The sequence below is a fragment of the Oryx dammah genome, unplaced genomic scaffold, assembly GCF_014754425.2.
Source record: "Oryx dammah isolate SB20612 unplaced genomic scaffold, SCBI_Odam_1.1 HiC_scaffold_13, whole genome shotgun sequence".
NCBI lineage: Eukaryota > Metazoa > Chordata > Mammalia > Artiodactyla > Bovidae > Oryx > Oryx dammah.
Genome location: NW_024070197.1, coordinates 18,520,232 through 18,541,282, shown reverse-complemented (window position 1 = coordinate 18,541,282; position 21,051 = coordinate 18,520,232). Strand labels below are relative to the sequence as shown.

Sequence of the window (21,051 nt, the reverse complement as noted above, 5' to 3'; positions counted from 1 at the left end):
GGATTGAACCTGTGTCTCCCGAATTAGTAGGGGGACTCTTTATCACAGAGCCACCTGGGAAGACCCCCTGGGAGCTCACACCATTCATCCAAGGTCACAGACGCAGACCCCTTCGGGAACCCAAACATCTGCCCACCCCCACCCCCAAATGTCCAAAACCACAGTAAGACTTTTTTGTTGTTGGTTTATTTGGAATGGGTCCTCTTCCTGTGGTTTCCACACAGGTACTGGAAAATAACCCGAGGGGAGCCGCCTCTACCCCAGAGATCCAAGGTCACAGGGAGGTAGCAGTCCAGAGAGGGAGCGAGCTCGGAAATCCGAGCAGGTCCTGGGCCCTGGCGTCACTTGCTGAGCAGGAGGCCAGCGCGCAGCACGCGGGGAACTCGGCGGATGGTCAGCGAGACGCGGGTGCCGCGCACCAGGCGGGCTCCCGGCTGCGCCGAGGGGCAGGCGGCGGCGTTGGGCGGCAGGGAGGCTGCCTCGAGCGCGTCTACGCTGGCTGCCGCGATGCCGTGGAGGAGGCGCGTGTAGGCGGTGCCACGGAGCACCAGCAGGCTGCGCGGTTCAAGCAGCAGAGAGGTGGCCGGCCGGGATGGGGGCCGGGGCTGCGGGGAGGGTTGAAGGTTAGCGGGTCCCCAGAATTCGGCGACGGGAGCAGACGAGAGTTCAGCAGGTTTGGGGGTTCAGGGGGTGAGGGCCAGTGAGTTCCAGGGGCAAAGGCTGAGGGGCAAGTGTGCTCCTAAAAATCAAGGCTTTGGAATGAAAATCCCAAGGGCGCCAGGGCCAGGGCCTGGAGGGGAGGGGCGCGGGGGGAGGGAAAGGGGAGTGGTCGGCAGTCTTTTGGGAAGGGGTAGGAACTAGGCTGCAGATGGGGGCGTCTAGGTGTCTAAAGAATCTGCAAGGGTCTGGGACTTAGGGATCAGTGGTCCCAGTAAACTGGGTGAAACTGGGCCGAGGACTTGGCTGAAGCCAGGAAGGGAGGGAGAGAGGAGCAGGTGTGGTCTGGGCGGACGTGGGGTATCTCAGGATGCTTTGAGGACACCAGCAAGGTGGGGGGCAGACAGGAGCATGTAGGATTGACAAAGGGAGCCCTGGGACTTCCCTGGCGGTCCAGTGGTTAACACTCTGTGGTTCCATTGCAGAAGATGAAGTTTCTGTTCCTAGCCAGGGAACTAAGGTCCTACTTGCTGGGTGGTATGGCCAAATAAATAAAAGTTTTTTGGTTTTTTTTTTAAGGGGGAACCCTAAGGAGCAGCTGTGATCAGGGTATCCAGGGGAGTTTCTGTGAACACTGGGGCGTCAGACATGCATCAGAGAAAGAGGTCAGGGAAATTGTCATGAGCAACCGTCACAGAAGGGGGCTTGAGCAGTGAGTCCTGGGTTGAGGTGCCAAGAGAGTCTGGAGGTGTCCTGCGTGACAGATCACATTATTGGAGTGGGAGGGAGGAGGTCAGTATTGGGGTGCCTATGCAGTAGCCACTGAGAGTCAGGGTGTCTGGGAGGATGTCAGAGACACCCCTGAGGGGATGGTGTGGGGGTATCAGGATATCAGTGTCTGTTGGAGAACTGGGGAGCCCTGCCTGCAGTATTGGAGTGCTCACTCTAAATATGTGGGGCCAGGACATCTGTAGGATGTCAGGATAGTCGCTCAACAGGTGGGGGTATTGGGGTATCTGTGAAGATCATGATTTCTAGGGCACCCTGCAGGTAGATGGGTATCAGGGCTACCTCATAGGTGGGTGGAACCAGGGTCTCTTGGAGGATATGGGAGGTTGGAGCGCTCACAAGTGGCTGGGGCAGCATCTCAGGGCCCACCTGCTCTGTTGAGTTATCATCCTCTGGCTGCCGAGGCTCGTAGAGGTCCAGCATGGTGTGAGAGCCCAAGCTGATAGTGCTGACGGTCGGGTAGTACAGTGGCCCATCCTCGTGGGGCTGAGGAGTGAGTACCAGGGCTGGATGGGGCAGGAGTCCACACACCCCTGCCCCCAACCCTCCGAGGTGAAAGGTGTCCCCCAGCTGGGGACAGGGAGGCGAATGCTTGGTTGTGCTATGTGAACTGCTTAATGAGAGTGGATGTGGGTCAACATGATGCCCTGCCCCATGGTGGGTCCCAGGTCTCGAGGGTGGGGTGAGAGAGTGGTTACCATGATGCCCTCCCCAGGCAGATACTGGTTTACAAGGACATGGTTGGCTGGGAGACCCCCAAAAAGGCTGAGGTCAGACACTTTGTCCACGTAGCGCTGGAGCCACGGTGGCAGTCGCTCAGGAACCATCCCCCGGGGATGCGGGAGCCCACCTGGGGGAGGATAATGGGGTGCTGAGGGCACCCAACCAAGGAGCTCTGGCACCAAGGAGCCCCCATTAGGAATATCCTAGTGGTTGGGAGCACTCTGACCTCCTCAGGGACCCCTAACTCTTTGGAGATCTCCACTCCACTCTTCAAAGCTTTCCTGCTTTTCCAAAACCTAGAGATACCCCCCAACCCATCAGGAAATTCTAACCCCTCAAGACCTCTACTGACCCCTTAGAATCCTCCTGACCCTTGGGATACCTTGAGCCCTCAGGGACCCCCCCACCTTGGCCTCAATGTCCTGAGACTATCAAACCTGACATGCCTACCCCAGCCCACATCCCTAAGTCAGCTATGCTCACAGTCAGGGACACTCACCCCAGTTCTGTAACTTCCTCCCGGAGAGCTGGGTCCATTTTGGCTTTGGGGCATTGAAGACCTGGGAGATAGAAGGGGGTCAGTCCTTTTTCAAGGACCACCCTCTCTGATTCTCCCACCCAGGCCAACAAAAGCAGTTTTTACCTGGGGTGGAAATGGGTCATCTCAGTGTCTGTGGGATCATTCTCTGGGATAGTGTTCCCAGGATTTTGTTGCTTGCCTTTTCCCCCTGTGGAGACCACAAGCCTCAAAGCTGACCTGTGTCTACCAGGATTGAGAAAGGGCTGTATAATCAGGGTCTAAATCTACCCAGAGCTCTGGGCTGGATTGGGCTCTTTCAGCTCAGCAAACAGTCTGCACTCTAATTTTCTGATTCCTGGGCTATCTCAGGACAGTCTGAGTTCTGGAACCTCCTTGCTCCTATTGCCTGGGGAAGAAAAAGTGCTAAACTGGGTTATTCAATACAGTCAAGAGAGTATTTTGAAAATTCTCCACTGCCAAGACCCCAGGGGTCTAGAAAGGGTTGTCTCAAAGAAGTCTAAGAAGGGACTTCCTGGATGGTTCAGTGGCTGACTCCACACTCCCAATGCTGGAAGCCTGGGTTTGATCCCTGGTCAGGGAACTATTAATATACCCCACATGCTGCAACTAAGAACCCTCATGCCACAGCTAAGAAACTACGTGCAGCAACAAAGTTTGAAGATCCTTAATACTGCAACTAAGACCTGGCACAGCCAAATAAATACTAAAAAATAACAAGTTGGACTTCCTTGGTGGTCCAATGTTTAAGAATATATCTGCCAATGCAGGGGACATGGGTTCGATCCCTTGTTTGGGAAGATCCCACATGCCGCAGGGCACGTAAACCTGTGTACACAACTACTGAGCCCACACACCCTACAGCCTGTGCTCCAAAACAAGAGAAGCCACTTCAATAAGAAACCACAACAGAGGGTAGCCCCTACTCGCCGCAACTAGAGAAAGCTTGCGCACAGCAAGGAAGACCCAGAGCAGCCAAAAATTAATTAACTAACCAAAAAGCATCTTTAAAAAAATAAGCCTAAGAAATCTCCTTATTTCCTTCATGGTAATGGGGCTGGGATGGGTTGTCTCAGTAGGAGAGTCTGAGCTCTCAAGCTAACTCATTCCTGGGCCTCAAACAAGACAGGAGTAGTTGAGACTGCACAGGGCAGGTTCAGGCTCTATAACCAAGGCTCTGGGGCTGCAAAGGGCTATCCCAGTGCATGGATTCTGAACTTTGTAAAACTCTCTTCTTTCCCCAAACCTTAAGAATAGAATACAGGCTGTACTATCTAACACAGGTGGTCTGGGCTTGGTAACCTTGTTCCCAAGGCTCTGGGTCTATGCTGAGCTATCAGCAGAGGGAAGCAATTACTCTTAACATTCTGAGGCCTGAACTATCTCAGCACAGAAATCTGAACACTGTAAATTCTTCATTCCCCAAATCTCAAGGTCCTGAACTGGGCTCTTTCAACCTGTGCTGTAACCTCTCCTTTTCCTTATAACAGTAACAGGATTGGGTTGTCTTAGCACAGAGAGCCTAAACTCCATAATAACCACCACCTTTCTAGGAATCAGTTTGGGAAGTTCCCTGGTGGTCTAGTGATTAGGATCCAGCGCTTTTATTGCTATGACCTGGGTTCAGTCCCTGGTCAGGGAATGAGATCCTGCAAGACGTATGACTTGGCCAAAAAAAAAAAAATCAGTTTGATTTCCCCTAAGCCTCCTGGGAAAAGCTCTTTAGCCAGGCCCCAGCAGGTGTTGAGAAAGGAATAGGGAAAGTGAGGGATGGGTGCTGGGTGGCACCCTCCTTTCTGCCAGGGTCTTCACTGTGGCTTTGTGGGCTCTCACATGAGAGCTGGGGGTTGGAGAGGGATCTGGGAAGAGGAGAAGAACAGACCAGAAGGGTGTTGAGGTCACCTGTCGAAGCAAATACTCCTCCTCCTCCTTGGAGATGAAGTCAGGGATGTAGTAGATTACAGGTGGTGCCTAGGACAGAGAGATCCCCCTGAAGGTGTGGCCCTTCCATCTGCAGACTAGTGCTAGCACCCATGCGCAGCCCCTCTTCTGGAGGGTAGCTCAGGATGTCCCCATACAGGCCAGGGCCTTAAGTCAAGGGACCAATGACTATTTGGGGGATGAGAAGGTGGGGGTGAGGATAGGGCTGGACCCTGAGGGTAAGAATGGAGAGGGAGGGGTCAGTCCCAGCCCACAAACCCAGGAGTTAGCCTCCCTATCCATCTCCACTCTTATCTCCCACCCTCTAGTCCCCACCTTCACCCTCTGCACCCCCAGTCCTGACAACCTGCTCCACCCTGAATGGCTCCAGGGCTGGGACCCTGGCATCCTGATCCTCCATCGACAGCAAGTCCAGGTACCCGGTCAGACCTGTGGGGAGGGGAGAAGAACATGCTGAAGTAACCAAGCCTGCCGTCCTCAGATTATGATCCAGCTTTCTGCTCTTACCATGGGCCACAGCCTCAGCTCAGACCTCTAGGGAAGCTCTCTTGGTTTCTAAAACCTAAGTCCTCAGTATCTCAAAAGCCACTCGGTGCACAGCCCCCACACTTGCCCGGACACAATGAGCACCCAGAATACTCCCCCAAACTCCATCCACCAAAGGTCCATCAAACTACACATGTTTGCTCCCCCAGAGAACAGCCTCTGACTCCATCCGCCGCCTTTCCCAAGAGCTCCACACATATCCCCCAGGGCTACACACCAGAGTCCCTTTAAACACCTTGATTTGAGACCTCATCGTAAAAACTGCCATGCCCTGACTAAGCACGGCACAGCATGCATGCCTAAAAACTGCAATCCTGGCTCTCTAACAGTGTTCAAGGTCTTCACAGATCCTCCTTCCTCCTCAAGCCCTTTCAGACACTCCATTCTGAGCCCCCTTGCGCCCCCAGTCTAAGCCTCCTCAGACATGCCCGTTTTCAGTCTCCTCGGATCCCCCTACTCTAGACTCCCTTCAGATTGCTCTTCCGGAGCGCCCTTCACTGCAGCACCCCTGGACCTGTGACCCTGAGTCTGACTCCTTCCATGCTCTGAGCCCCCTGGATCCCCCGACTCTGTCTTCTAGACCTCCACATTCTGAGCTTCCTCGGACTCCCATATGCGCTTCCCTGGGTCCCCACTCTCAGCTCTCTTGGACCGCCATCTCCACCCTCGGCCACCCCGCAAACTGACCGTCCACCGTGACCCCTCCAACATCCAAATTCAACATCCCAATTCCCTTCCCAGCTACTTCCGCCCCCATGCCCGACTGCCCGACGCAGGCATCCTCAGACCAATGGAAATTCTCAAAGGCTCTAAAGCTCCGCCTTCCAGCCAATAGGCGCTGTCACGGAGTGTCGCCCCGCCCCCTCACCCTCGTTCGGTGATAGGCTATGCCTCCTGGCCTTTGAGCCACTGGACCCTTCAGAGACCGAGCTTCGTCTGGACCCACCAATGAGAGCTTCAGAACGGAATCCGTCCACACTGCGGAGCGAGCCGAGTAGAGGCGCAGTCTTCGCAGCCCACAGGGAAAACGTGTTGGAAGGACTCCCCCCGCAGGTTAGGCCATCCTATATACGAGCCGTAGGGAGACGAGACTGAGGGAAGGACTTCCTCTGCCATGCTCCCCTAGTAAGGGTACAGAGGCACGGCCATTAACTCCCTAAACACCGACTCCACACAGAAAGCCATAGAAACGTCTTTATTGAAGGGGATAGGGGTCATGCTGAGTTTGGGGACATGCAGTGAAGGGGCAGTCGTGAGCTGTCCTTGGTTTTCAGGGCCCCAGGTCTGCCCTGGACACCCTGGGCCTTCAGGGTCTCCGTCGGCTTCTGCTGGTCTGTCCAGGGTGCTCTGAGGTCCTTCAGGGCCAGTAACTTAGATTTGGCATTTTGGACCTGTGACCAGAACGTAGATTGAAATGGGGGCTCCAGGATTTGGGATCCCCTCAAGGCCTCGATGCTCCTCGTTTATTAGAGAGGGAGGCTTGAGGATTTGGGGATTCCCTTGGGACTGGGGCTCTTGGAATTTGGGTATCTTGAGATCCATGGACTCGGGGCATTGAAGTCCTCTGGTTTCCAGGGATGAGAATTTCTGTTTGGGGGTCTCCTGGTGCCTATGAATAGGGCTTGACATGCCCTGGATGCCCAGGATGCATATCCTGACTACAGTCTCCTCCATCTCAGGCATAGGGACTTCCATGGTTGGGGGTTTCCTGGGGGCTTGGAATCGGATTTTTTAAATTTGGGATTCCCTGGGGATTTGGGGTTCCATGATTTTGGGGTCCTGGGAGTTAGGGTTTGGGGTTCTCCTAGGGGCTGTAGGAATTAGGGGCAGAGGGAAGTTTGGGACATGTACTCTGGGGGTTGGGATTCTGAGTCCCAGAATGGGGCCTCCAAATTTTGGGGTCCCCCAAAGGGGGAAATCATTACTTAAAAAATAGAGAATTTTCTGGGAGCCTGGCCAGCACAGGTGCTGTGGGCCACATGGGGTGGGCTTCATACAAGGCACTGGGGGTTTCTTGAGGGTGCTGAGGATAGGAAGACTTGGGGGTCCTGTAATTAGCACTTCCAGGACTGTTTTGGCATCTGTAAATTGGGGGTGACAGTGGGCTGGTTAATGTGGGTCTCTTCTTGAGGGGTAAGAGTAGAGGTTTTTGTTAATGGAGGGAGTGTCCGATTGCAGTCTAAGGGTTTTGGGGTGACCATGGGAGTCACAACATCTTGACAGGACTGATATTAAATGTGGGTCTGTTACTCTTCTCTGGAGATGTTTCTTTCAAGGGGGTTTGATGCGGGGAGGGTCTTTGTTAATAGGGAATGGTTCTGCTCCAGTGACTAGTGACTCAGGAATGTTCTACTGTGGAGCATTATGTAGAGAAAGTCACCATCATTTGGGGTGAGATGGAAATCTGTTAATTGGAGGGTCTGATCTGAGGGGTGGGACTAGCCTGAAGGTACTACACTCAGGGAATCTCTTTCTGGGTAACATAGGGTCTGCATTTGGGGGGTCTTCATGGGGGAATCTGTTAATAGGGCCTCAGTGATCGAGGGCTGGCTAATGGGGGTCTCTATTCTGGATGTGTTACTGGGAATCTCTATCTCAGGGTGACTCGGGGGTTCCTTGTGTCAGGAGACGCTAGAGGGGGCTCTGTGTCTCTGTCAGATGTCCAGAGCCTCTAAGACTGCATCTCCGCCCTCAGCATCCAAGGAAACCAGCAGCAGAAGAGCAACCTGGGGAAAAGAACTGTGTGATAGCCCAGTGCAGGGTGTGGGAGCCTCTGGGCCCATCCCCACCCGGCTCTTCCCCAAGGGTCTGGGATTTGGCCTTTCTGGGTTCTGCCTCCACCTTTCCGGCTCTCTCGGGCTCCTCTGGAGCAGAGGGTGTTGTCTCCCTTATTTTTGTTTAGTCGCTAGTTGTGTCTGACTCTTTGCAACCCCATGGACTGTATGTAGCTCACTCCTCTGTCCATGGGATTTCCCAGGCAAGATTATTGGAGTGGGTTTCCATTTCTTTCTCCAGGGGATCTTTCCCACCCAGGGATTGAACCCCTGTCTCCTGGTTGGCAGGCAGATTCTTTACCACTGAGTCACCAGGGAAGGTCTTACCTGCCTCTTAAAAATTGAATTCACCAGGATTCATGGTGGGGCCTCACTCTCTAAAGACTGTTTCCGGGTAAGCTAACTTAAGTCCTAAGTTTTCCTAACCTCTATTTCCAGCCCCAACCAGAACTCCAGACCCCTCTGTCCAGTGGCCTGGTGGATGGCTTTCCCTGAATTATCTCATAGGAGAGGGGACCAAGGGTTGCTACGCACCTGGAGATGGAGTTCTCTGATGCGATGTCCTTTGGGGTCCGGACTGTTGTGAAAGTGCGTTTGGGCTGCGTCACTGAAGAAAGGGGCAAGGTCTCAGGTGATGGGATGACAGACCCACCTCTGTCCTCAGTATCCACCCAGACTCTTTGTCATTAATATTTATCTACATCCCCAATATCCTACACTTCCAACAGCCATCTAGACTCTCTTTTCAATAATATTCCCTGTGTCCTCTGAGACCTACCCATGTCCCCAGTGCCTGCTCAGAGCCTTGTCAACATCCTCTTCTCCATAACACCCATCCTTTTGGGGGTCCGACTCATCATTTTCCCGGATCCCCAATTAAATACTGGAGATCCTGTCACCAGCATATACCTAAGGACCCATGACCTTACTGCCTACCCTCAAACCACATTCCTCCTCACACCCAGCCTGCAACTCACTTGTCACTTGATGCACTTTTTTGGCTCCGACATTGTCCCCAGGGGGGTCAGTGGATCCACCAATCCTGGGGAGACATGAGAAGTGGGAGGAGTCAGAGCCACAAGAGGCCAGGGTCTGGCAGGAGCTGAGCTGCAGGGAGCCTACGAGGAAAGCGCTAGGGTATGGGGGTGGGTGTCCACTCTGTCCTCCTGGTCCAAGAGGAGGAGACATCTATGGCGGGTATCAAGGCTCTAGGTAGTACCCTGGGCGATGATCAGAGTCTGGGCTCACCTCTGAATTCGAGATGCTGGTGCAAAGACGCCATGCTTCGGGGGGCAGGTGAAGTACCGGACACCGAAGACAGAGCCGTCGTGCTTGCCGGTGGGCTGGTCCAGCTCGATGCCATACCAGTACCCTGAAACAGGAGGGTGTCAGGACGCCTTGAGGCCCTGCCTGCCCCCCAGCCCATATCATGATCCTCACCTGGGGCGAAGTCTGTCTTCCCATAGAAGCGCACAATCCCTTGCTTCTGGCCAGCGACGAGGACTTGGTCTCCAACCTCAGCCTTGGCTCCCTCACGCTGCTGCAGGCTGCCCAGAGACGGGGATGATGAGGGTTTCTTCTTACCTGGGGGTGGAGGGGACAAGGATTGAGGGTGAGGCCTCTAGACGCCAGCCCAGGGGACACTGTGCCACCCAGAAAACCACAGGTAGGAACTCTGTCCTTGATCAAATGAGATGAACTGCAGAGCCCTTCTCTGAAATAGGAGTGGGGGGCTGGGGGGCTTGAAAGAAAACCCCAGCTGCCAGAGAACTGGGGTTGGGGGCTTTAGGCGTGAGGGAGAAAACTGAGTCAAGAACCTAGAGAACCCCAAAAACTCTTTCTCAAAGTTAAGGATATTGAGGCCAAAGGAAAAACGAATGTCAAAAGTTAGAAATTATCCTTTTAAAATGAAGGAGAGGGGGAACTTCCCTGGTGGTCCAGCGGCTAAGACTCCACATTCCGAATGCAGGAGGCCCATATCAATCCCTGGTCAGGAAACTAGATTCTGCATGCCACAACTAAATATCCCACATGCTGCAAGGAAGGTGGAAGATCCCATGTGCCACAACTAACACCCAGCACAACAAATAAATTTTTAAAATAAAAATATGAAGAGGGGAAAATAAATAAAATGAAGGAGGGAGTTGGGTCTGAGGATAAAGCAAGTCACTAAAGCCAGGAACCCCACAGATTGTTCCCTAAAACTGGGAGAAAGCCTTTGGGTCTAAGGGGAAGCTAAGTCACAGAGGGCAGGGAACACATACAGGTCCTTCCAAGAACTGGGTGGGACCAGTACTGAATCAAAGGAGAAACTCAGGTACAAAAGTCAGGGACTCAAGAGTTTGTCCTCTAAAATGGGAGCTTGGGCCTGAGCAAAAACTGAGTCACAGAAGCTGGGCTACACACAGAATATCCTCAAGACCGGTTCCTGTCACCCCGTAGGCTCCGCCTGACCTTTGTGTTCCCTGCGGCCCTTGCCAGTGACACGGGAGAAGTCCATTCGGGGAGTCCGAGGTGTGGAGGTGACGGATGAAGGAGGTGCGTCCACTGCCTTGGAGATCTTGGACACAGAGGCAAAAAGACCTGGGGGGACAGAGCCTGGGCTGGGAGTTGTCCAGGCCTCTGGCCCCTGCCCCATCATCACCCCTGTCTCCACCCCTCAGTCAGCAGCATCACTGCTGAGTGGACCCCAGTGGGACTGACCCTGCTTGGGAGGGCAGATGAAGTACCGGACGCCCCCAACACTGCCATCATTCTTGCCCTCGGGTTCATCCAGCTCCACTCCCACCCACTGGCCACTGGCGAACTCCGTGGTCCCGCAGAACCGCAGCGTGCCCGTCTGGAGAAAACAAGGGAGGATATGGCTTGGGTGGGCCTTGGGAGGCCATGATAAGATTACTGGCACAAGGAATTCCCCGGCGGTCCAGTGGTTAAGAGTCAGCACTTTCACTGCTCAATCCCTGGAGATCTTGCAAGCTGCACAGAGTGGCCAAAAAAAAAAAAAAAGATCAGTGGCAACAAGCGGCATGGTGGAGTGTATGAGGGAGCCCCAGGCTCAAATCTCAGCATCTCAGCTTGGACATCACCATTCACTGGCTATGTGACTTAACCATACTGTGCCTCAGTGTCCTCATCTGCGAAATGGGAGTAGAAATTGCACCCACCTTACAGGATTGTTACAGAGCTGCCCTGTCCAATGTACTAAATAGCCACTAGCCACATAATGACAATTTAACTGAAATCAGGACCTCCCCCACAGTCCAGTGGTTAAGATTCCATGCTTCCTCTGCAGAGGTTATGGGTTTGATCCCTAGTCAGGAAAGTTCTACATGCTGAGCAAGGTGACCAAAAAAGAAAAAAAAATAACTAAAATTAAGTATTTCCCCAATTGTAGTAGATACATTCCAAGTTCTTAATAACCACATGTGGCTTGTGGCTACTTCACTGGACTATAAATACACAGAACATTTCCAATCTCACAAAGTCTATTGGACATGAATGCTACAGAGACAGAAAAGCCCTCAGTACAGGGCTTGGTGCTGAGTAAGGGATCAGCAAGTGTTGCCTATTAGTATACTGTCACTTTCGTAGAGGGACTGCATGGGCCTCAGTGTCACCTATAAAATAAGGATAACAGTCCACCTCAGAGTCTAGTTATCTGGTGGAATCATTTTTAATATATGTGACATTGCTTAGCTGCAGTGAGTGTGGTTATTATCTTTTGGGTGAGGTTCCTTCACTGCTCTAAGCCTCAGTTCCTTGTCTATAAAATGGGCTAAATAATAGTGCCTCCTTTGGAGAGTTGGTGTGGGGATCAGAACAGTGGCTGGCACATAAAGAGCACTTGGTGTACACCAAGCCCTGTTCTAAGGGCTTTACTCATTTTAACTAATTTAAACTTGGAAAAGAATCTAAACGAGAATGGATATGTGTGTATGTGTAACTGATTCATTTTGCTGTACAATGAAGCAAACTAACACAACATTGTAAAATACAAATTCATTTTTAAAATAAACCTCATACAACCCCCTGAAATGGGTATTATTAGTTTCCTTTTACAGATGAAGAAACTGATGCCCAGAGAGGTGAAATCACTGGCCCCACAGCTGGCAAGTGGCAAAGCTGAGATGTGCTTGAGCAAATCCTAATAACCACTGTGCTGTGTTGCTTCTCTCCAGGCAGAGACTGTTATTACATGTCTCCAGACAAAGGTTTCACCACTCTGGATTTCTTACAGTCTTCTATGTTGTAAAATGGAGAGAGTCAACCCCTCCTGCTTTCAAAACTGGGATACTGATTTGATTAGATCACATACAAGAACTTTCCAAAGGGGGCTGCTGCATGCAAAACTCTTGATTAGGAAACAAAGTGTGACTTTATGGCTTCTCACTGTACAAAGAAACAAAATTCAGTCACTGCAGTGGCCTGCAGGTCTAGTGTGATCCAGCCCCTGCTAACCTTGCCACTTCACTCTCCCTAGATAACTCCCCTCCATGCACACTCCTCTGAGCCTTTGTACCTCTGGTTTCCTTTGTCTTATATTTCTGCAAGATGAGCTCCTTCCCATCTCAGCCCGTATATCACCTCCTCAGAGATGCCTTCTCAGAAGACCCTAGCTAAAACCACCTCTGCCCTCGGCCAGGGCCAATTTATTAAATATTTGCATTTAATAAATGTTTTCAAAGCCCTTGCTACTGGAAATTATCTTAACTGTGAGTTAACTTTATTGACTGTCTCTTCTTCAATAGACATGGAGTTCTATGAGAGCAAGGCTGGGGCTGACACAGGTCTTTACCCCTAAGGACAGGCTGGGTCCAGCATGGAGCCTGAGGGACATCAGGTAAATGAATTCAATTTGGAATGCCTGGATGAATGAAGATATTCTCTGTCCTCTGGGACTTTATCCCTGCTCCCTCTCCCTAAGACCCCCCCCCCCTTTCTCCTTTTCTTCTCCTGGCTCACTCCTCCACATCTTCAAGTGGGTGCATTCCCCATCACGCCCCTGATTGCTCTGACCCATACTTTTTTCCCAAGCAAAGGAGTGATCACTCTGGGAGCGCAGGTGGCCCCTGAATGGGGACCACAAGGCCCAGGGGGCCCCAAATGGGGCCGACCTGTGCTGATCCCTCTGCCTGTGCTTCCTCACGAGAGCCACAACTGCTCTGGGCTGTCACTGTCAGGAGATGGATCTGTTGTCCCCCTTGGATTAAGAGCTCAGCCCAGCGTGGGGCATAATGGAGGCTCTAGCAGAACAACTGTTGGATGAAATAAACGCTGTGTGCATGCCCAGGAGGGCGGACAGACAGAGGGGGCGAGTCTGGACTCTGCCCAAGGCCCCAGCGTTGAGCGCTGAGTCCTGCCCTCCCCTCCCTGCTCCAGTTCCTGACCTTCTGGCCATCTAGTAGCACGCGGTCTCCCAGGCGCAGGCCCAGTGCGCTGAGCATGAGATTGCCTGGGACGTTGTCATAGTTGGGTAGTGTGACCTTGGGGAGGGCGCAGGAGAGTGGCACTGCCTCCTCCAGTAGCGTCCTTAGCTCCTTGGCCACCAGTGCCGCCTCTGCCTTATCCAGGGACATGTCCATGGGATCTGGGACCACCTCTGCTGGCACTTGTCCCTTTCGGTTCTGTGGACCAACAGGAAGAGAGGGGGAGAAAACTCAGTGGTGGTAGGCTGCCCTCCCACTGAGGCCATGCCCCCAGAGATCCTGGGTCAAGGTGAAGCAGAGATGGCAGTAAGGTCATGCCCTGGGCCAACATGGCAACAGGAAGGGATGGGGCATTAAGGTTCAGACCACAGGGAGGTCCACCCCTGAGACCTCAGCCTGGGGATGTCAAGTATGGAGCCAATGGGGAATGAACGTCCCACTTCAGTGGTGTAGGTCATGCCTTCAGGGCCAAGACCCCCAAGCCCAGAAATGGGGCTATGGAAGGACAAACACAGAAGATGGGCTCCTGTGGTACCAGGTCAAGGGTCCAACTGGGCCAATGGGGAATGAGAGCTTCAAGAAAGGCAAGTAGTCCTACCTCTGCAGGACCTCTGCAGAGGCCTGCTGGCTGGAAAGGGATTGGGAAGGAAGGAAAAGGAAGGTAACAGGACTGGGCCAGGGTGGCAGTACCCGAAGCGCCGGGTTGGCGCCGTGTTCCAGCAAACATTTGGCCGCGCCCAGGCACAGGTTGGAGGCAGCGATGTGCAGGGCTGAGCCGTGGTTGAAGTCACTGCACGTGGAGTTCACCACTAGGAAGTGGGTGAGAGGAGGGTTCCAAGTGAGCGCCCTCGGCACCCAGCCCCTTCGCTGCTGCCTTCCAGTCTCCGGAAGTCCATCTCTTCATCTCTCTCTTAACCCGCAGGCTCCAATGCCTCCCGCAGCCTCGGACAGAGCCCCGCCCCTCCTCGGCCACGCCCCTCCTCGGCCACACCCCTCCCGACTAGCTCCTGCCAGGTCCCAGCAGCGTTAAGGACCACTGAGCCCCATTTCCTGCGCCTCCCGCCTCCTATCCTGGCCTCCCACGCCAGGACCATTAGTCATCTTCCCACCCTTCTTCACTCCTACCCCTGAGCACCCTCCTCCTGCTTCAAGACCTCCTTCCTCTCCTGGGCCCTGCCTGCTCCCAGCCTGGCCCCTCCTCCTCACCTCGGGGCCGCGCACCCTTCAGCAGCACACGCACGAGATCCGGCACGTCGAAATAGGCAGCGTAGTGAAGTGCGTTCATGTTAGTCCAGCGGCTACGCAGGGTCACGTCTGCCCCCAGAGCCAGCAACTGCTGCGAGAGGCGCACCGCCGCCGCGGGGTCCCCTGCGCGACAGCCCAGGTCAGCTTGGGTCCCCTCCTCCAGAGAGCGGGGCCACGGCCATGGGGCAGACCCTGGGCCTCAGGGACTGCCCTTTGCGGTCCTAGGCTGTGGACTCGGGATGGAGGTTGGAGGGCTGGAGTTCTGAGAGTGTCGGGCGTGGGAGCCTAGGTTTGGGGGTTCATGGTTTGGGGGCTAGGACCCTCACCGACTCCGTGGGCCCCAGCCTTGCACGCATAATGGAGCAGTGTCATGTCGGTCAGCCCATCGCGATCATTCACATGGCAGCCTCGACGCAGAATCTAAGGGTGCCGGGGACCAGGGAGGGTCACCCAAACACGTGAGGGACCTCTTCCCCTCCTCCCTTGCATCACCAGTGTCCTTACCTCGTTGCCGATGACGTCGATCTTGTGTTGGACTTGGGGCACCCACTGACGCACGATGGCGAACAGCTCAGGGATGGTGGTCTGGGGGTCAAACAGAATCTCCTGGCAGGCAGGGTCGTTGGGGTCGAAGAATGTGAAGGCTGGGGTGGTGAGAGGTCCAAGGTCACCCCCAGGCAACCTGACCCCGCCTCCTTCCACCCTGAGATACAGCAGCCCTAGGTCTTTGTCTTTAAGACCTCCTAAGGCAGGGTCTCACACTGGTGGCCTGTGGGCCCTGGGCATTTTCTCTGTGGCCAGCATGAGGTTTCAAAATGAAGAGGTTTCACATAAAACTTAGGATGCCCTCTGTGTTTTGAAAAATTAAAGATCAGGCCATTCCTGTATAACAGCCACCTCTACCTCACGAAACAGGAGTGTGACAAGGAATCTGCATGCCCAAGGGGATTGCTACTGTTCTGGCCCATGGCACCCTGTCAGTCTGGGCACGGTTAGGCCGAATCTCCAGAGTAAAGAAAAAAAATTTTTAATATTGATTTATTTATTTGGCTGCACCGGGTCTTAGCTGCGGCATGTGGGATCTTTGTTGTAGCAGGCAGTATCTAGATCTAGTTCCCTGACCAAGGATTGAACCCAGGCACTCAGCATTGGGAGCATAGTCTTAGCCACTGGATGACTAGGGAAGTCCCAGAGTAAAGAAAACTTAAAAGCCAGAAATCAGTTTTTAAGAAAAATCTCCCCAATTTTTCAGCTACTGTGCAGTCCACATAAAATGTTATCCATGGACAGGATCCAACCTGTGGCCAGCCAGGGGGAAACCCAGAGGAACTTCCATCTCCCTGCTTTAGACTCTGAGGATTGCCCTCTAATAATGTTCAGCACCCAGCACAGGGCTGGCATGTGGTGGAAACTCAGTGCCTGTTGAATGAATGAGCACATGAATGACCAGATGATAGAGAGCCCAGGGAAGTAGCGTACAGTCTTCAGCAGGCAGCCTGTGTGCTCCTTTAAAACCCCAGCCCTTCTTGGCGGAGATCCCTGCCCTGGCTCCCATCACACTTGAGTACAGATCCAAATCTCACTCTGGCCAAAGGCCCTGCACCAACTGGCCTTGTCTGTTCTTTGCTCTCTCCCCCTCACTCATTCCCCTCCAGTCACACTGGCCTCCTTCCGCCCTTTCAGTTTGCCAGGCAAATTGCTGTCTCAGGGCTTTGTGCTTGCTGTTTTTCTTGCCAGGGTCAGTCTTCCTCAGATCTTAAGGCTCCAGAGAGGCCTCCCCAGACCACCCTGGCTAAGTAAGCACCTCTGCCCTTCTCCATCTCTTGCTCCCCCGCCCCCAATTCTTTTTTTTTAAATTTGGCTGCATCGCAGGGCATGTGGGATCTTAGTTCCCCAACTAGGGGTCGAACTCACACCCCCTTCACTGAAAGCACAGAGTCTTAACCATTGGACCGCCAGGAAAATCCCTCTTGCCTTTTTAAAAATTTCTTTAAGAATATCACTACTTGGATACTTCCCCAGCCATCTGCTGGTTAAGACTGCAGAGACCTGGGTTCAATCCCTGATCAAGGAACTAAGATCCTGCATGCCTCATGTGGCCAAAAAAAAAAAAAACCAAAACCCATTACTTGTTTACTCCCTCCCTCCTCTTTTCCTCTCTTTCTCTTCTTCCCTCTATCTCTCTTTCTCACTTGTCCCCCTCACTGGGACATTTCTGTTCTCCCTTATCCCCAAGGCCCTGGCATCCAGGAGATGCTCAGTCTCCATTGAATTAATATACACATTTAATAAACACATACATGAGTTTCTCTTGGAGTCCACCTTAGCCCTCTCTCTGGCCTCAACCACATGTTCAGATTCCTTCACCTTCTGTGACCAAACTCTCCTTGTTTCACAAGCAGCAGGGTTCCTGGGGGTGGGGAACAGACACCCTAGGCTCTTTGACATCCCAGCAGGCCACAGGCCCCAGCCACATTTCCAAAGGAAATTTTCCAGTTTTCCGGGATGGATACCCTGCCCTGGACACCCAGATAATGTTATTTTTCTATCAGACTGAGGGCAACCTATAGCCTCTCTGATCCCCCTCTAGGGAGTGACACATGTCCACAGAGGCCATCCCTCTTGCCCTATCCTGCTGGTGCCTACACTCTGAACTTGGAACCTAGTTGAACATACAGCTACTGAGGATTCTCAGCCAACATCTAAAAGCCTCCTCCTATACCCAGTTCTGGCTGAGCGCCACTCTCTCTATGCAGTAACCAGAGGGAGCTTTTAAAAATATAAATCAGAACTGCCACTCCCCTGCTTTTAAATACCCATGCCCCCGCCCCCAACTGCTCTCCCCACCATCACATTTAAAATATACATGAAGTCCTCACAGTAGCCTTGAAGGCCCTTCCCAGATCTAGCCCTTGCCAACCTCTCACTTCAACTCTGATCACTCCCTAACTGCAGCAGCATGATTTTCTTTTTTTTCCAAGCTCAGTCCTGCCTCAGGTCCTTTGCAACTTGCTGGTTACCGCCTGGAACTCTCTTTTTCCAGCTCTCCTATGGTTGATTCCTCCTCTTGCTCAGTTGTTGTTTAGTCACCAAGTCGTGTCCCAACTCTTTGCGACCCCATGGACTGGAGCCCACCAGGCTCCTCTGTCCATGGAATTCTCCAGGTAAGAATACTAGAGTGGGCTGCCATTTCCTTCTCAGGAGATCTCCCTGACCCAGGGACTGAACCCACATCTCCTAATTGGCAGGTGGATTCTTTACCACTGAACCACCAAGGAAGCCCCCCTCATGCTCAGGGTTTCCACCTAAATGCTTCCTCGTCAGAAAGACCCATCCTGACTGCTCTATCTCAAGGTGCTGCCCCCTAGCCATTCTCTATTATTATATCTCCATCTTTTATTTCTTTCATAGCATTCACTCCAATCTGAACTTATCTGATTTTTTTTTTTTTCCTGACCATGCCTCATGGCATGTGAGAGCTACCGGACCGGGGATCGAACTCATGCCCTTTGAAGTAGAAGTGCAAAGTCCTAACCACTGGACCCCCAGGGAAGTCCCTGAACTTATCTGATTTATATATCTGTTACTTGTTTAGTCTTGCCTTTTCTTCTGAGAGCAGAGATCATGCCTGGACTGCTCACCATTAAATCTCCATCTCCCAGCAAAGGCTTCTCACCGAGTATAGTACTGCTGGTGAATGAGTAGACACTTTCTATTTATCTAAGAGGACACCTCCCTCTCAGCTCCACAGCTTCCTACCTCAGAACCTTCACTCTTGTAGTCACCTCTCCTGGGATCCCCTTCCCTTTGTTAACCCTCAATCCATCCTTGGGTCTCCCTTGAATGTTATTTATTCAGGAAAACTGTATCTTAAAAAGCTCTTGCAGACTTCTATTCTTGGCAAACACGATTCTCATCATGTCTTTAATTATGTACCTGTATTTTTGTACTTATTTGTGTGACCATTATTGAGGCCTGTGAATTTTCTTAGGCAAAGACTAGATCTGTCTGCCCCACCTCCTAGGTCCATAGCAGGCTTTCAAAACATGCTTGTTGAATGACTAAAGGACTGAATGATGTGTCATGAATCAAATATTAGGATTATCCCAGTTCCATTCTCCAGTGGGTGAATGAATGAATGAATGAAGGGGGGTAGGGATGCAAGGGCCATGACTCCTCCAGACCACCTTCAAATCCTCGGGAGTCCTCCCACCATCTCCACCAGCGGAGTTTTCAGCCAGACCTCCCTGGCCACCCAAGGCTCCAGGCCATATTGCAGGATGGGGAGGGGGGTTACCGTAGTCCTTGGGGAGGGGGGCTGGTGCCGAGGGGTGCACAACAGGCTTCTGCCGGCGCTCCTGGGTGGGGCTGGGGGGCTCCGGGACAGGCTCATCCTCCTCCTCCTCTTCTTCTTCCTCCGCCCTGAGCGGCGGGGCCATGGGGGCAGGATCTGTCTTAGTCATGGTCCTCGGTGGCCCTCGGGGGGCAGGTGCAGAGTTGGGGGTGGGCTTCAGGCAAATCCTAGGGGCAGAGGTCAACTAGAGAGGGTGATCCACAGTCTCCAGAATCTGAGCCCCTCAAAACGCTCCCAGGGCTCCGGATGGCTCTCACGCCCCCAGCACTGGATTTTGGGCAACCATAGAGATGTCAGTCACCCATCAGAGGACCCTGGTTTGAGGGCCTACGGTCTACCATTTCCCCCAGGCCAGTCCCCCATTCTTCTCCTCCCGCGTCAGGCCCCTCAGTCTAGGCCGCCCCCTCCCCGGGTTTGTTTATCTCAGGATGCAGGATGCTTTGCCCCTCCCCTTCTCCGCCGGCCTCCCCTCTACCCGTCTTACCTCGGGTGGATGGGGCTGAAGACCAAAGCTGAAGCCGGGGAAACTGGAGTAACGGGGTGTCAGTGTCTGGAGAAGTGATGGGGGAGAAGGAGACAGAGAGAAGGGGATGAGGCCCAGACGCCGACGGGGGGATGGGGGTGGAGAGGGAGGGGCACTGACAGCGCATGCGCCGTGTCACCCCCAACCAGGCGCGGGGGCGGAGACAGCGCGAGGCTGTTTGCATTGATGAAAAGGCTGCAGGCAGGGATGGGAAGGGAAGAGACACCGAGGATGGGGAAGAAGAAATGGCCACCAAGAAAGATGTGAGGCTTGGAGACAGAAGGAGAGAGATGAAGCAGTTGTTCAGTCGCTAAGTCCTGGGAAAACCGGCACAGTCCTTCCCGCTGTGATAGCGCCTTGCCCGCAGGTCTGCAAACCAGACACCAATTAGGGCAGGGGTCTCTGTGGTGGTGACAGGTTCTCTCTCTCTGACGTATCAGACCTGACCTCTTCTCCATGTTCGCCCTAGACAAGTGATGTCTCAGAGGGATGGTTTTATAGAGACTCCTACGGTCATTGTCACGGTGCTTGTCGCAGAGTGCTTGTCGCAGAGTGCTCGCACGAACTTATCAGGCCCAGAGAAGCTAAGCCACTTGCCCAAGGGCATGGAGCAAGTGGGTAAAATGGAGCTAAGACTTGAATCCAAGTAGCCCGGCTTAATCGCCATGCTACCTGACTTTGGCAGTGTAGGGTACACATCTGCCAACAGACCCCTCCCCAGAAAGGCCTCCAGGAGCCAGCCCAGGATGGCCCCATCACAGCGGCTTGGCTGTTTCACACCTGACTACGGCCTGCCATGTCCACTCTGATCTGAACAGAACTGGTTGACTTTGCCTTCCACCCCTCATCCTTCTAATGGGACGGCCCAGTAGTTCCATTCAAGGTATTTCCAAGCTATTTCATCCCTCACCCTTATCCCAGGCCCTGACCCTGGTCCATCCTTCATCCTCTCCTACCTGGACTGTGGCAGCAGCCTCTTCCCTGTTCTCCCTGCTCCCGCTAACACCCCAATATGCTGCCACAGGGGACCTATTAATACCTATCACATCAGGGCCTTCCTAAAGGCATCTGCTTGCTGCACCTCACCCCAGATAAAAGCCAATGTCTCAACCATAGCCCACAAGTCCCATCACCTCACCAATCTCACCTCCTCTCACTCTCCCCGTCACTCACTCCACTCTAACCACTGGCCTCCTTGTCCCTCCTCACCCCTGGACCTTCGCACGAGCTGTTTCTTCTGCCTGGAATGCTCCTCCCCCAAATACCTGCTCTCCTTTCTCCTCTCCTTTAGGCTTTCACTTATTGGTTCCTTTTCAATGAGACCTTTTTGGCTCTATCTAACGTTGCCTCCCAACCCCGCCCTCCTTACAAACTCACTCCCTTGCCTGATTCATCCCTCCTCCAGCTTACACCTTAGATGATGCTGTTAGAACAGCGGCTGTTCTTCCTGGAACATCCAATCTGCATGCCTTCCAGGCCAGCTCCTTTTCATCATCCAGATCTCTGCTCAAACACTGTCTCCTTAGAGAATCTTC

At 53.1% G+C, this 21,051-nt stretch overlaps 2 protein-coding genes across 9 annotated transcripts; both read right to left on the bottom strand.

Moving 5' to 3' along the window:
• Window positions 1-167: 167 nt before the first annotated feature.
• Window positions 168-5,981, bottom strand: ALKBH6 (alkB homolog 6). 6 transcript variants are annotated; one of them, XM_040253040.1, is made up of 7 exons: window positions 5,882-5,981; window positions 4,995-5,077; window positions 4,610-4,678; window positions 2,669-2,729; window positions 2,145-2,296; window positions 1,729-1,932; window positions 168-605 (listed from the first exon to the last, which is right to left on the bottom strand). In XM_040253040.1, the coding sequence occupies exons 1-7, from the start codon at window positions 5,949-5,951 to the stop codon at window positions 342-344; spliced, it is 903 nt and encodes a 300-aa protein (XP_040108974.1). In that variant the 5' UTR covers window positions 5,952-5,981; the 3' UTR covers window positions 168-341. The 6 variants fall into 6 exon arrangements, with proteins under 6 accessions (XP_040108974.1, XP_040108977.1, XP_040108976.1 ...); XM_040253043.1 differs by having other exon boundaries at window positions 1,816-1,932; XM_040253042.1 differs by having other exon boundaries at window positions 4,610-4,636.
• Window positions 5,982-6,374: 393 nt separating this feature from the next.
• Window positions 6,375-21,039, bottom strand: CLIP3 (CAP-Gly domain containing linker protein 3). Of its 3 annotated transcripts, none has more exons than XM_040252966.1 (14): window positions 19,478-21,039; window positions 18,937-19,260; window positions 15,144-15,283; window positions 14,966-15,059; window positions 14,601-14,762; window positions 14,085-14,203; window positions 13,356-13,592; window positions 10,672-10,807; window positions 10,423-10,551; window positions 9,409-9,552; window positions 9,217-9,340; window positions 8,946-9,010; window positions 8,503-8,575; window positions 6,375-7,920 (listed from the first exon to the last, which is right to left on the bottom strand). In XM_040252966.1, the coding sequence occupies exons 2-14, from the start codon at window positions 19,100-19,102 to the stop codon at window positions 7,866-7,868; spliced, it is 1,644 nt and encodes a 547-aa protein (XP_040108900.1). In that variant the 5' UTR covers window positions 19,103-19,260; window positions 19,478-21,039; the 3' UTR covers window positions 6,375-7,865. The 3 variants fall into 3 exon arrangements, with proteins under 3 accessions (XP_040108900.1, XP_040108901.1, XP_040108899.1); XM_040252967.1 differs by having other exon boundaries at window positions 18,937-19,177; XM_040252965.1 differs by having other exon boundaries at window positions 18,937-19,160.
• Window positions 21,040-21,051: the final 12 nt, after the last annotated feature.